The sequence below is a fragment of the Malurus melanocephalus genome, unplaced genomic scaffold (genome assembly GCF_030028575.1).
Source record: "Malurus melanocephalus ecotype Western Australia unplaced genomic scaffold, MMel_1.1 scaffold_512, whole genome shotgun sequence".
Lineage (NCBI taxonomy): Eukaryota > Metazoa > Chordata > Aves > Passeriformes > Maluridae > Malurus > Malurus melanocephalus.
The window spans coordinates 164,556-178,218 of NW_026623744.1; the positions used below are offsets into that span (position 1 = coordinate 164,556).

Genomic DNA, 13,663 nt, shown 5'->3' on the forward strand with positions numbered 1-13,663 from the left:
AATGAGTCACAGTTTAGTGTATTACATTTCTCAGTAGTAAGAGGTAACTGTTTTAGTGTTAGCCAAATTCTGAGCTTCAAAACTGAATGAGGAAATTACCCATTTGCTGGTTATGCTTTTAACATTCTACCACCTCTTACCTCATTCAGAATTGCCCAAACGGCTGAATTTTGTATCACTGAAAGCCGGAATGATGAAATAGGATTTAGGCTGGGGTCAACTGTTCCTTCAGCTACACCGTTTTCAAACTTCCCTGCAAAAGAAACAAAAGTACATCCTCAGTTAAGTCCTGTTCAACACATTGAAATACAAAATCTGTGTCTGGAAAATATATCTGTAGTAGCACAATTCACAGGTGAAACCAGTATCATTCCCAAAACAAAAGGCAGTGAGTGATTTTGACACAGRATCCAGTTTTGCAGCAGCAAACAATATGGAGCACATCATCAGAGCACACCAATCTGAACAGGATTACACAAAAGAACAAAAGCTTTGAAACTGTCTAAAGGCATTAACAGCTCAAACTGAAGATTTTGGCACAGGTATTCATTTAATACCATGGAACTGAACACACAAYGCCTTGGCTTATGTATTTTCAAGGAGGATTAAGGACAAGGGATATCATTCATGCGTAACATATTCCTATTTAAAGCATCTTCAATTATATTAGGATGAGTAAGAATCCAATTTAAAAGCCCGGTTAGACTTTACAGTTAAATCATATAGACAACTGTAATTTATGATGACAAAAAACGTGCTTCCTTTATAACAGGATTGCCCAAACTGTGTCCAGCAACTAATTAAAATCCATGAGAAAAATCTCTCTTTCTTGACAACGTGTATCCAGGCACCTTCCCCAAGAGCCACATGGCTGTTGAAGTACCAATCTCATCCTATGACAAGACAGCTGATTGTCTGTAGGGAGGGTTCAAATCCAGGCCAAGCACACAGCTCACACCAAAGCACTTGTGCAGTCACACGACAGAAGAGGTGATCTTACACAACCTGGAAATGCCACTACTATAACGTAGGTGATCAATCCTGGCAGAAAAGTTGGATGTAGCTGCATTACAACTAAGAGCCACAACAGATCTCTATTTAGTACATCAGTCTCTGAAACTGATGTTAAGTTCAACCATGTTAAGTGAAGCCTACAGGGTCATGTACCCAAAAATGAAYGATCAAAACTCAGGTTTAGGTTTGTTTTGGTTTTAATGAAGATGTCTTTAACTGTTGCAATAACAGAACACATTTCTTTTTGCTGTTACATACCTATCCTGAAGTAACCATCCTCTAAGCGTTTGTCTTTGGTTTCTTTGCTTAATACCAGTTCTTCATTCTAGAACAACAAAGCATAAATGAGATCATTTATTTTGGCATATTACTTTGCCAGAGGAAGACAAATGTGTGTGCATTCTTCTTATATATTCAGCATCCATATTTTCTAAATAATTAAGAACCAGCCTGGAACATAGTTATTCACAGCCTTAGACAAGCCAGCCCAAAAAAAAAAAAAAAAATTAGAAAGAGCAGCAGTGTTCCAGAACTGAACRGTAYTTGGCTTCAAAGGAGAAAAAAGAAGTACTCTAAGAGGCCCACATAACTCACATGGTAACTGCCACGTGAACAGAATATTTAGCAGATAATGGCATACACAGCGGGAGAAAAGCAAAGGATCCTGCCTTTTTTCATGGCTGAGCAAGAGCTTTCTCTCTTGGACAAATGAAAACTTACAGCCTACTTTTTGATCTAAGACTTTGGGTGAGATGGAGAGCCATCAGACCAGTGAGGAAAGCATTGTAATTATCAGTGCCTCACTAAAAAAGGATGGGGATCAAGAAGTTTTTTTTTAATAAGCACAAAAAAAATTGTACAACAGAGCTTGAAAAACAGCTTAAAAGTTACAACCATGATCCAATACTGAAAGACCCACTCCAAGAATTTCCCAGGAATTAATTAAAAATGCTTGACRAAATAGAGATTCAATTAATCAGCTCTTTTTTAAAATTCCTACTTTGAAGTGAGGTTGCTGATTGGCAGGGATTTTTTGGTTATATTTATTTGGGAGGCAGGTGTTTTGGATTTAGTTTTTTGTTGCTGTTGTTTCAGGGGTTTGGGACAGTTTTTGTTATTAGTTGTCTTGAGGGTTTCTTTAGTATACTGCTTGTCTCCCAGAAAAATCCAGTCTGGGACACTGGTTTGTAAGGGTTGGGGTTTTTTGTTTTTCTGAGTTCTACTTAAGGAAGATCAGKGTTGAACTACCTGAATGGGCTTCTTGCTCTACTGAAGTCCACGGTGGAGAAACAGGGCCCTGAGGAGCTGCTGTCCTCACACTGACAGTATTTTCTGCTGATACCAGTGGCTTAGGAACAGGCCAGAGTCAGAATTTTCTTTTTATCTTTTCCAAAAATGGCATCAATAGCAATAGAACCTTTGTAGGATTATTTCCTTAAGGGATGCTCCAGTTGGAGAGACATTTCACAGCTGAGTAAAGCCAAAAAAGAGATCCTAATGCACATTTTTGCTCATTATCTTGTGCAYTCTTGTACCTTGGGCTTAGATGAAGTGAGGGCTGCTGCTGTTTTTGTGGTTGAATGTATTTCACAGGTCTTGAGAAATAAACTCAGATCTTATGATATACTATTCTACATGTCATGTATAATTAGAAATGAGCTAACAAACTTCTTTTAAAGGATGGGGGTAATAAGAATTTTCTATTAGAATTTTTCTAATTTTTCTTGCTTGCACCAAGGAAAGCATACTGGGAAAATGGAGATTTGAACTCCTCCATGATTATTTACTTTGAAAAAAAATAAAGAGAAAGTTWAAAAAAAATTCAACATATGGCAATTTAAGCATAGATTTCAAGATTCCTACATCAGGTATATGGGAGAAGATAGAAATACTTTGCCATTTTAATATTAAATAAAATAAACTTGTCTAATATATTAATGCTCTCAGACTTTTGTGATACAAATAGTTAGCTGAAATATGTAGTCAAAGAAAAAGAACACATACCATCTGACTTCAAACAAAAATGTACTTTAGAGAGTGCAGYGCTCTCTTTTGGTAAAACTGACTGATTTATGGGAAAAAAAAAAACAGGAATCAGGGGAAAGGTACACCTTTCATTTAAGAACCTATGTGTTTCAGTATCTAGTGGGTTTGGATGTGTGTCAATCCCCAAACTAAGACTTTTTTACTAAGTCAAAAAGCAGGCTGATTTAGGTTTCCCGATTCCCAAAATACACAGGAGAGGGAAGACTGTTTATTTTTTTTTATTTTAAATAGTACCAGTGAACTGGAAGAAAATGACCTTGTTCACCTCCAGATTACCAACAGCACTTGCAGCAGACTGCACCTTGAATCAGCATCTGAATAGTTACAGTAGTCTTCCAAATCCAATTAAAAAAAGGAAAAGTATGACAGCATCAGAGCATCAAGCCCCATACAGTTAAAAACATTTATGTCTCACTCACCCTGTTAAAAAAAAGTCAAGAAAATAAAGAGACACTTGCTTTTATCCTGTAATGGAGAAGACACATATCAATAAATTCATACCTGAAAAGGCAAAACTTCTACAGTTGTGTTTAGAAGTATGTCTCCTGGATGCTCTGGATTGCCACTGTGAAACAAGTACCTGTAAATGAAAAAAACCACAATCTATATAATCTRTCAGAATTAGCTGAGTTGCTGTCTCACATGTTAATTGTCACATACAGATGCTACAAGGATAAATSTAATTTTTATACTGGACCTACATCAACTGGGGATAAGATGTTTTCACACTTCACTGTAATTTGAGGTGGTCAAGYTTTTCATTTGCTAAAATATCTGGGCAATATTTTACAGAGGAAAGGAGTTTGCATCATTTGCTCTTGCCAGATTGCATCACACAAAGCAACCATCTCTRTAGTCATTATTGCCTGGCACACACTGGTTTCACCTTCAGAATCAGCAGCCCTGCCTTCCTTCAGCCTCTGCCCAGCACATATCACCCTCKCCCTGAGCCCACAGGATGAACTCTGCAGATCCATTCTGAGCCAAGTCAATATTTTGCCAGGTRAGTGTTCCCCAAGTCCATCTCTCCACAATAGTTTGTTGCAAAATCCCACTGATGATTGTGCCAGGAATTCCCAACCCACATCCACGCCCTTCATGTTACATGAATTCAAACTTCTATTCCAAAGACAGATTAAAAAAAAAAATCTCCAGAAAACCCAAACCACAAAAGCCTGATATGTATATACACATAAAAAATACTTTTTAAAACCTGTAAAAGGTCCCAATTACCCTCACTCAGTTGTGCAAATAATTATTTTTTTAATTGGACAGAGTAAATATGTTTGAAACATTATCTAAACCATCCCTGTTGGTATCAGTGAAGTRCTCAAATTGTAGCTGCCTACTCTGAACAGCTTTTGCAGTATTGCACACGTGTAGAAAATGTTACMAAATAGTTTATTTCCCCTTTCTTCAAATATAACAGGAACTTCACATTATTCTGAATACGTATTATGTAAACCAGTAATATTTTTTTTTACCACTAGGTGGAATCAATGCTTGAAAATGGTCCACTACTTGCTTTTTTCTAGTGGTTCAGCGTTCATTCAGATTACTGTCATAAACTAATTAGATCCTACACCTACTCAGATGCCACTTTTAAGAAGACTATTTTACTTTATTGTGTTTTGTAAAAATCTATCAACACATTTCAAACCTTTCTTCAATTAGATGGTGCTTTCTGTTAATTTCTCTTCACCATTAAATATGTCACCAGCCAAAGACAAAATTAGTTCAGAAATTATCACTTGATTAAAATTACAAATGTTAGCTCAATTTGGAWTTTATTAAGAGGCAGTTAGAGATGTAAATTCCAGTTTTTCTTTATTCAATATATCTGAGGCCAGGTTAAGTACCTGCCATTCTCCATAGCTACAAGAGCTCTCTGACCCTGACTCAGAAATGTCTRTGACCCCAAAATGATAGAAGTACTTAAACAAAATGCACACACATGTAGAACATTTCTTTTATCAAGACTCAGAAAAGGAATAACACCCCACACTGTGATACAAGACAGCCACACTGATTTCCATTGCACCAGTTTCAGCAGAAATGCACAACTGTACTGCAAAACAGAACCTGCCTGAATAAGCCTCAGCACTGTATGGGTTTCAAGAAAAGTAATTTCCACACTGTAGTTTAATGTAAAGGTTAATCAATTCCAAAGTATACAAGCTACCTAAAACATCCACAGTTCTTCCAAGACAAACCCTGTGACTTTTTCTAGACATTAATGACATTCAAAAAACCCCAATGGATTATTTTTTCTAGGAAGATGATGCTTTCATCGTACATCTCAATGACACGCAAAACAAAACTCTCAGCAAAGGTGACCAGAAAACTAAAAGTACATTCTGCTGTCTTCTGACCTAATAGATCTAACTACCCATTCTTTAGTCTGTCAGATATCCTAAGCAGTACTGGGCATTTTTTCTCTTGAAAACATTGACAATCCAAAGGAGACTTAATTTAAAATGAAGGTGATCAAACACTCACAGTCTAAGGTGCCCCACCCAAACCACAGACATGCTGCTCTTCCTTAGCGCTTAATTCTGAGAAGACACACCTAAAAATGCACAAAGAAACTCTGTGATCACCGTGCTCTCAATGAACAGTAACTGGCTTCTGAGGTTTGGATGGGTTTTTTGGGGAAAGTGGGGCGGGGGGGAAGCTGTAGCTGTGAGGGCTTTGCTTGTGAAGGGTTGTCATTAATTTATTTGGGTTTGTTTGCTGGTTTTTAAAAACATCCGCGCAAGCACACTATCATAGCCAACCATTTCTCCTACTGTGCTGTCAACTTTGAGCCTGAGATGCAGCTTCCTCCCCTCAGCAGCTGTCACTCCATTAGAGCAATGCACTCATGAATTGGCACAGTGCCAGGACACTTTACAGCAGTAATTAATCAAACCCCATTTCCATGTAATCAAACCTGCTATTTYAGTATATTTTCTATAACTATCTGTTAATCCATATGCACACACAAATGTAACACATGCACATGTCACATTTTAAATTATGTTTAGAAAGGAAGGGATATTTTTATATCCGAGTCTTGCTTCAACACTTGACAGATAACACCTACTTAGACATTAAGTTACACAGATTGAAAACAGAAGCCTAAATACACATATACAGTCAATCCATATCGATGATAAATATTTTGTTTAGAAATAAAATTTGCCAATTAGAAAATTTAATATTAAATACATTTTAATTTACAAACAAACAGATACACTGCAGCTCCTAAGATATGTGTCATTAGCTATTCTTCTAAAATTTGCATTACTGACAGGAGATTTTCCAGTGAAGATTCTTTGGAAATGGGTTAAGAGAGTAACACTCATTTTGAAACAAAGGTCAGTTAAATCCCCATCCCAAAATCCCTGAAGTGGCTTTTAAGGAACCTGTCTTCACCTCCCCAAACCTTTTGGTTTTGGACTCTATATATGCCAAGACCATTTTTACAAACATGCTGTCATGCTAGATATTTAACTGGACAAGAGAGTTTTATGATTTTTCTCTCTCCCATTTGGGGGCAGAAGACTCTTATGTMCCATAATGAATGAACTGATTATTCATCTGATATTTCTTAAGTAAAGCATACCTTTCTAAAAAATACACAGTGTGATTTGCAGGACATTTAGGTCTCCATTAAATCACTAATGTAGAGTAATCCAGCTGCTGGCCATAGGATTACAAGGTTGTGATTGTTTCCTTCTATTTAATTCCTGCATGAGTAGTAACATGTCTGGCCCAGTTTTTTTTTTTCTTTTTTCAAGAGAAACACAGGTTTATAGTTGGGCTGAATGATCTTAAATGTCTTTTCCAACCTAAATGATTCTATGATCCTAAGGTTTACAGACTATGATAGGTATTTCTCAATACAGATACTGAAAGACTTGGAAATAGCTTTGCTAAATCATTTAGACACCTGTGCTGGGATTTACACATGACAGTCCATGTAAACAGTAAAACCATGCTTTTCTACTTCCTCATTGCTTCACATTTTTCTTAGGGTAGAATCACTAAGATTTCCTTGTCTACCTGCTGCTTAAACATAACACCTTCTGAATCATTCCTTCAAATAAAAATTCTGAAAGCCATGGTTCTCTAAATACAGCAATCCCAACCAAACACAAATTCACCTAAAGTTAGAAAAAAAAAAAAAAGCCTTACTATTACCTTATGCAGTATTATTTCATTACTTCCTTAGTTACAAAATACAAAGATGGACACAATTGAACATTTTTGATGCAAGTCATCAGAGAAAAGTAATTCTAACCTACAACTGCTAAGTGTAACACTAATGTAGCTAAATCTGAGAGAACCTTTCCCRTTGGCAGTGTCTTTTTCAAGAATCACAGGTAAAAGATAATAACCAGCTACTCTAGATATTCAAGCACAGAGACAAACCTCCTCTCTACAAGAAATAATTAAATGCATCAACTGACTTAAACACATTCTGCTCATGACCTCAGTGTGGTATGAGAGTAAAAGGATGCTAAGCATTAATATCTCATGTTGCATAAAAACTTGCACAAAATTTCAAGAGCACTGAAGGCTTAAAAACAAGCAATTAAACAAACAACCCCCAACACAAATCATCAAACTAACATGGAGGAAAGTCAAAGGTACTAAGAAAACTTCCATTTTGGTACTCAGTGACTTCAGTATTTACCCAAGTTGAGGGGTTGACCTATTGCCATGGAACTAGATACACATATAAAATCAAGGCAAATAGAGGGGAAAAAAMCCCCAGCCAATAACCTGGAATAAATATTCATACACATCCTAGCACACAAAGGAAGGGGAAGGCAGAAATACGATTATCATTAATACTCTGACAAAAGATACCATTAGTTTGCCCATGCAGTTAACTGTTACAGTAGTTTAAAAGTCTACACTCAGATTCAGAACTCCTCCAATAACAAGCACACAGAAAGATTCTCACCTTTTCTATCATGCCTCAGGAAGATGTACGCATTTAAATTACTAATTTGCACTGTTAACTTCAATATTCTTTTATTACCCATTTTTTTCATCATCTGGGCTTTCAAAAAAACCCCAAATATCCCAACTATACTCATCTCTACCCGTCTCCTATCTTGCTTATAAAGGGTTGTATCTCTTCTTTCACGCCAAAACATATTTAGGCTCAAAAAACTACCATTCTCTCTACTGCCTAATTTGATTTCTTTTAGGTGTTAAAAAAAATTGTATTTTATTTAAAGAAATACAAGTGCCAATTATTTTTTAATCCATTGAAAGTGTTCTCATCTAGTGTTCTAATTAAAAAATAGAACAGAATACACAAAAATTTATCAGTAAATTAAGGTAGCTTTATAAAAGGAAATAATACAGAAAAATTATTTAAACAGCACAATTCACATCGACTGGCAATATATCTGAGTTTTGTTTTGAAGGAAACTAGTTATCTCACCTGATACTAAACACAAATATTTTAAGAATATAAGAATGCAGGCCTTTGTGCTCTGTAAACATCAGGAATCAAACCCTTTTCTTCACATATCCTCTTTACATCTCTTTTTAGCAATCTGATGTATTTTAGTATATCCCATTTTCAGGAAGAAAATAGGTAGGAAGGCAGAGAGGAAGTGTTTCCTTCCATGTCTGAACAAATTATCCATAGCAACATGCAGCCTAAGAGTTTTTAATTCTGCACAACATAAATTTCTATAGAAGCAATATTCCGTCAGCAATTTTTTAGCTCTCTACAGATGCCATCATCCACTGCAAAAGTCATTATTCACCAATTCTATCCAGCATTTTTGATCACTGGATGCAAATGTGGTAAAAGAAAACTAATTTACCTCCTTTGTGTCACTTTCCCAGAATCCTAATTAGGAAGTGTTATTCTACTGTCACTGGAAACCAATATTAACCATGCACTATTTCTTCATGCAAAAGACAAACAGAAGATGAATAATTTCTTTTCCTTCTCGCAAGCTCAATTTATTCTCCTATTCTTTATGCCTCTTACTGAGTCATGTGAAAAAATTGTTTATACTTCCAAAAAAAGTGTAATTTCTCCAGTATATATATATGCACCTGCCAAGTACTCACAATAGGTAAGCAATGTAGAGGCAGCTTTTCCATCCTGTTTGYTATAATTCCCAATTTGGAAACTCCTCCCCACAAGCAAAGAAGAAATGCCCTGACCTCCTCAAATGACACAAAACAAAAAATACCACCTTCTATGCAAAGTGCCTGGTACAAAGCACCTGCCTTCCCCTGAAAAAATGAGCCTAAGTGTTTATAAACTGAGCTGCATGGTTGAGAGCTGCAAGGCATGAATTCTCCATTTTCACACAAGTGTCAATCCAGCTTCTGGAACTTTCTCGTGTTTGTCAATGGACTGACCACAAAGTAGCTTGACTGAAGAGGTGATGGGAGGATTTTGGGGAATCTGTTTTATACAAAACATACCTAAGAAATTAATTTTCTCACACCACTTCAAAACTCAATGTGACTCTTTCGTAGGATTAGCTATACCATTTGCTAACCCTCTTCAGTTGTGCAGTGGGTGTAGAAGGTATTTAGCTGTGTAAGAAAATCTCATTCTCTGATCTACTCTTGCCTTCTATTTCCCAATGAGAACTGTGACAATCACTTTCTAAAGCAGCACTACCTCTTTGGAGTGTGCTCACAACAACTGTAATAACAAAGTCTGGCATTAAATTATTTTTTTCATTTTGGAGGTTGTTTGGGGTTTTTCTATATTTTGTGATGGGTTTTTTTTTGTTGGTTTGAGGGTTTTGGTGGGGGTGATTGATTGTTCTTTTACAAGGTTATTTCAGCTGAATTTTTAATCCAGTGAGATGTAGAAAGGCTTTGTTGGGGTTTTGGGTTTAGTATGTGTGTGTGTGTATATCTGTATGGGTGTATATGTGTGGGTGTATGCACATAAACATTTTTTACCCCTCTGGCTTGGCTGGGGAAGCTCAGATAACTCCATTCAGTTTTCTGAAATGCAAGCATTTGCTCCCATTTGAGACGGCAAGGGGTATGTGACCTCATCATAAGCTGGAAAGATGCAATTATGACATCTCAGAAACTCCAGTCCTTCTGGAAATCACATGAAGTATTTTAGAGTATCTCAAGTGGCATTAGACATCTAACATTTTGGCAGCAGCATTAAGCCTCCAAGATTTCTGACTGAGAACTATAAATCCAGGAACACTGCCAAATACACAAATCTTGGATATTAGTACCATTAAGGAAGAAGCAGCATGTCCTTGGCTTAGGCAGCTCTTTTCTTCTGTCTCTGATCCATACTTTGAGGTTTTTTTYCCTTTTCAGATGAAGCCCTTGCCTCATTGTTATGGGCAGAATTCCATGCCCGGAGCAAACAGAATCAGTGCCTGGGAGCCTGCCTGCCAAATCCCTGCTGTCAGTGCATCCATTTGAGGATGTTCTACTCATTAGCACAGAAGCAACGTTTATGTAAACAGAGAAACCAAAGTCCTCAAATTCTCTTTTATGTACACTAAAAGTCTTATCCCACCTGAAATGTACTGACAAAAACCAAAACATTTCAAATAATACATTCAGAGATTTTCAAGTATTTCCTATCAGCTGACATGACCATTACAAGCCTAATAAAATGGTGTTTCACTTTAATAGCATGTATTRTATCTTTAGAATCAGAATTAAAAATTACTTCTAAATCATACACTCTGTGTGCATGTACTTACACGGTTCTTGAGCTAAAACTGCCCATAAAAGGTTTAATGTATTGGGCTGAAGGGAAGGTTCTGCAATGAACAGTGATTATGAACAAAGAACAGCTTCTACATCAGTCAAATCACTGCTGTACTCATCTGAAACCAAAACAATTTTGCAGTTTCCTAGGTTTTGAGTGGTTGTTCCTGCAAAAGCAAACGATGAGGAAGTTCCATTTCCAGTTTCCAGTTTTGGAAAGCTGTTAGAAAGTCTTTTTTCCTTTGTAATGATTTGAACTTGTGTCTCTCGAGCCGCAGGAGGACTTGTATCCCATGGGATGAATAGTTAATTACATTTTGGATACCTACAAGAGTGCCTCCTATGATACATTTTYGGTAGCTCTTTTGGTACTTAAAAAAAAATTCACTTTATTTTTTACTGCTAGAGAACCTGCTTTATAAGCTGCCTTTGTTTTCCTTTAGAAAATATCAGGCATTCATCTGTCACTTTTTATGCAAGTATTTTTCAGCACTGTCACAATAATTCCAAAGCAGACAAAATAATGTATATATTTAGTTACCAGGAGCCCAGCAAGATACTCTTCACACTCAACTTTGATTTTCTAGCTTAAATAGTCAAATATATATTTCTTACATGACTGTTAATTTTGTGGTGTCAGAAGATGCCACAGGAAACATAAATGAGGTTAACATCATGTGTTCCCTGTGATTCCAATGTCACCAATACAGAAAATTAGATGAATAGTCTCAAATACTACACAACCAGTATCTATACCAATATCAGAGGACAAGCTAGTAAATGTCATCTACAAGCTAGTCTGTCAAAGTTTCACTCTAAATCTGAAATTCCAATCAGTAAATTGTACCTCATAAAATCATGTTATTAATAGTCAATGTCACATTAGGATGAGGACTCCTTCACTTAGGATGAGTAACTTGCTAAAAGGAGAGACCAACCAACAATGGGACAACTACAGAGTTGAAAGCAGTGCTAGGGAGAGAAGGAAAAAAAAATCACCACAAACAAAATCACATTTCCCTTCCCCTAAAAAAGCAAACTGCTAATCCTTTTGATAATATTCRAAGTAACACTGCCAAGCAGTACTGCAGAAGAGTCTGGAGCACAAGGGAGCWGCTGAGGGAGCTGGGRGTGTTTAGCCTGGAGAAAAGGAGGCTCAAAGGGGTCAGTCTCCTCTACCATATCTCAGWGGAAAGGACAAGAGGAAATGGCCTTAAGCTGCATGAGARGAAGTTCAGATTAGAGACAACATTCTTTTTTTTYACTGAAAGAGCAGTCAGGCAATGGAATAGTGCCCAGGGAGGTGACRGAATCACCACCTCTGGAAGTGACCAAGAGGCATCTGTATGTGGCACTCGGAAATATGATTAAAGGGTGCTGGGTTGATGGTTGGATTAGATGACCTTGAAGGTCTCTTCTAGCCTTGATGATTCTGTGAAGCAGTTACATACAAGAAACAATGAGCCTCATGTTTTAAAAATATAAAGCTAATTTATGTATTTATACTAGTGAGATTGGGGTGAGTTTTTGCTGTTTCATTTTTCCACAGTGTAAAATACATACTTGTCTTTTCCCGCAGCTTTTTTYCTTTTAAAATAAAGATCAGCATTTGAAATCCATTTATACTGAAGCAAACCTGAAGCCCTTTTAAAAAGTATGCATTCTAAATTCCTATTGCAGAAAAGCTGACAAATGTAAACATAATCTAATTGAAAYAGCCATAGGTTATGCACTTCCAAGGCTTTCTCAAAGTAATTAGTGCACATGTTCTTTGAAAWCAACATCTGATTTGTGTCAATCACATCTACAGAGAGAACTCTGAAACTTAGTCAAAAAAAAAATGGTTGTGACAATGATGGACACCAGCATCACTTAAGTGCTGCAATGGAATGTCTTTCTCAGATGTGTTTTGACTGGTTCATAAAGAAACTTTTAAACATAACTGTCAGTTTTAATAATTAATTCTGTGCTTGGAACAGCAGCAGCAATACTGAAACAGCAAAGTGGATTTCAATAATTATGTAACAACCTGAGGCAACAGAAATTCAGTATTTTCTTATCTTTACAATGTAGACTGTTTTGAGCATTTAGAGAACAGTCATTCCTTATTAAAAAAAAAAAACAAACCAAACAAAACCAACCAAACCATACCTTCAACACTGTTGTGCAATTTGTTTTTAAGAGGAACATCCTTCAATCTACTTTCATTCTCAAGGATTTCCTACTGAAAGAAATGTATGTATKTTCTTATTGCAAAAAAAAGGATTACTATTAGGGGACTTAGTGGCTTGACTGGAGAACTTCTGCTYGGGAAAAACCTAGAAAGCTTCAGTACAAGAGCTGTTACTAAAGTAAGCATTAGAAGGTTTCAATTTACACAATCCTGTTCTCCAGGTGTGGTTTAGAATAAGCACCATCTATTTGACTGTTCAATATTCAGCAGGAATCTGCCAACCAGGTCTTGCATAAAATAGGCACAAATGTTCCTTTCTGCTCAGTGATGTGAGCTCAGTTCTCACTTTAAGCTATTAAGAGATCATTGCCAGTCTTATRCCTGACAGTATTCTCAGATTTCAAAAATTAAACTGCAGAAAACTCAAATTCAGTTCAGCAAAACATTTGGTGTGGAAAAATAAACTACAGGAACAAGTCAGTGCTCTGTCACCATGTAACAGATGTGCCATTTATTCAGTCAGAGCTGTGGTCAATATTTCCATTAAAAAACTTCTTAATCCTGAATTATTATGAGAGTTACTAAGCAGTTACACCTCAAACTGACTTGGCAGAAAAAATTTCCTTCAAAGTCAAAGAGCTTTTCTATTACTTAAAAGAAAAAGAAAAAAAATACAAGAAAGCCCGTTGCACCTTTTCACAGACA

The 13,663-nt window shown here is 36.5% G+C and overlaps 1 protein-coding gene across 1 annotated transcript in view; it reads right to left on the reverse strand.

The window, feature by feature from the left end:
- Positions 1–13,663, reverse strand: part of MGAT4A (alpha-1,3-mannosyl-glycoprotein 4-beta-N-acetylglucosaminyltransferase A) — a 76,857-nt gene that overhangs the window by 4,468 nt on the left and 58,726 nt on the right. Inside the window, exons 13-15 of the mRNA XM_057381490.1 lie at positions 3,562–3,640; positions 1,273–1,339; positions 141–253 (exon numbers count right to left, since the gene is read on the reverse strand). Of these exons, the coding sequence (XP_057237473.1) occupies positions 141–253; positions 1,273–1,339; positions 3,562–3,640 (259 nt within the window). The remainder of the gene's footprint in view (positions 1–140; positions 254–1,272; positions 1,340–3,561; positions 3,641–13,663) is intronic.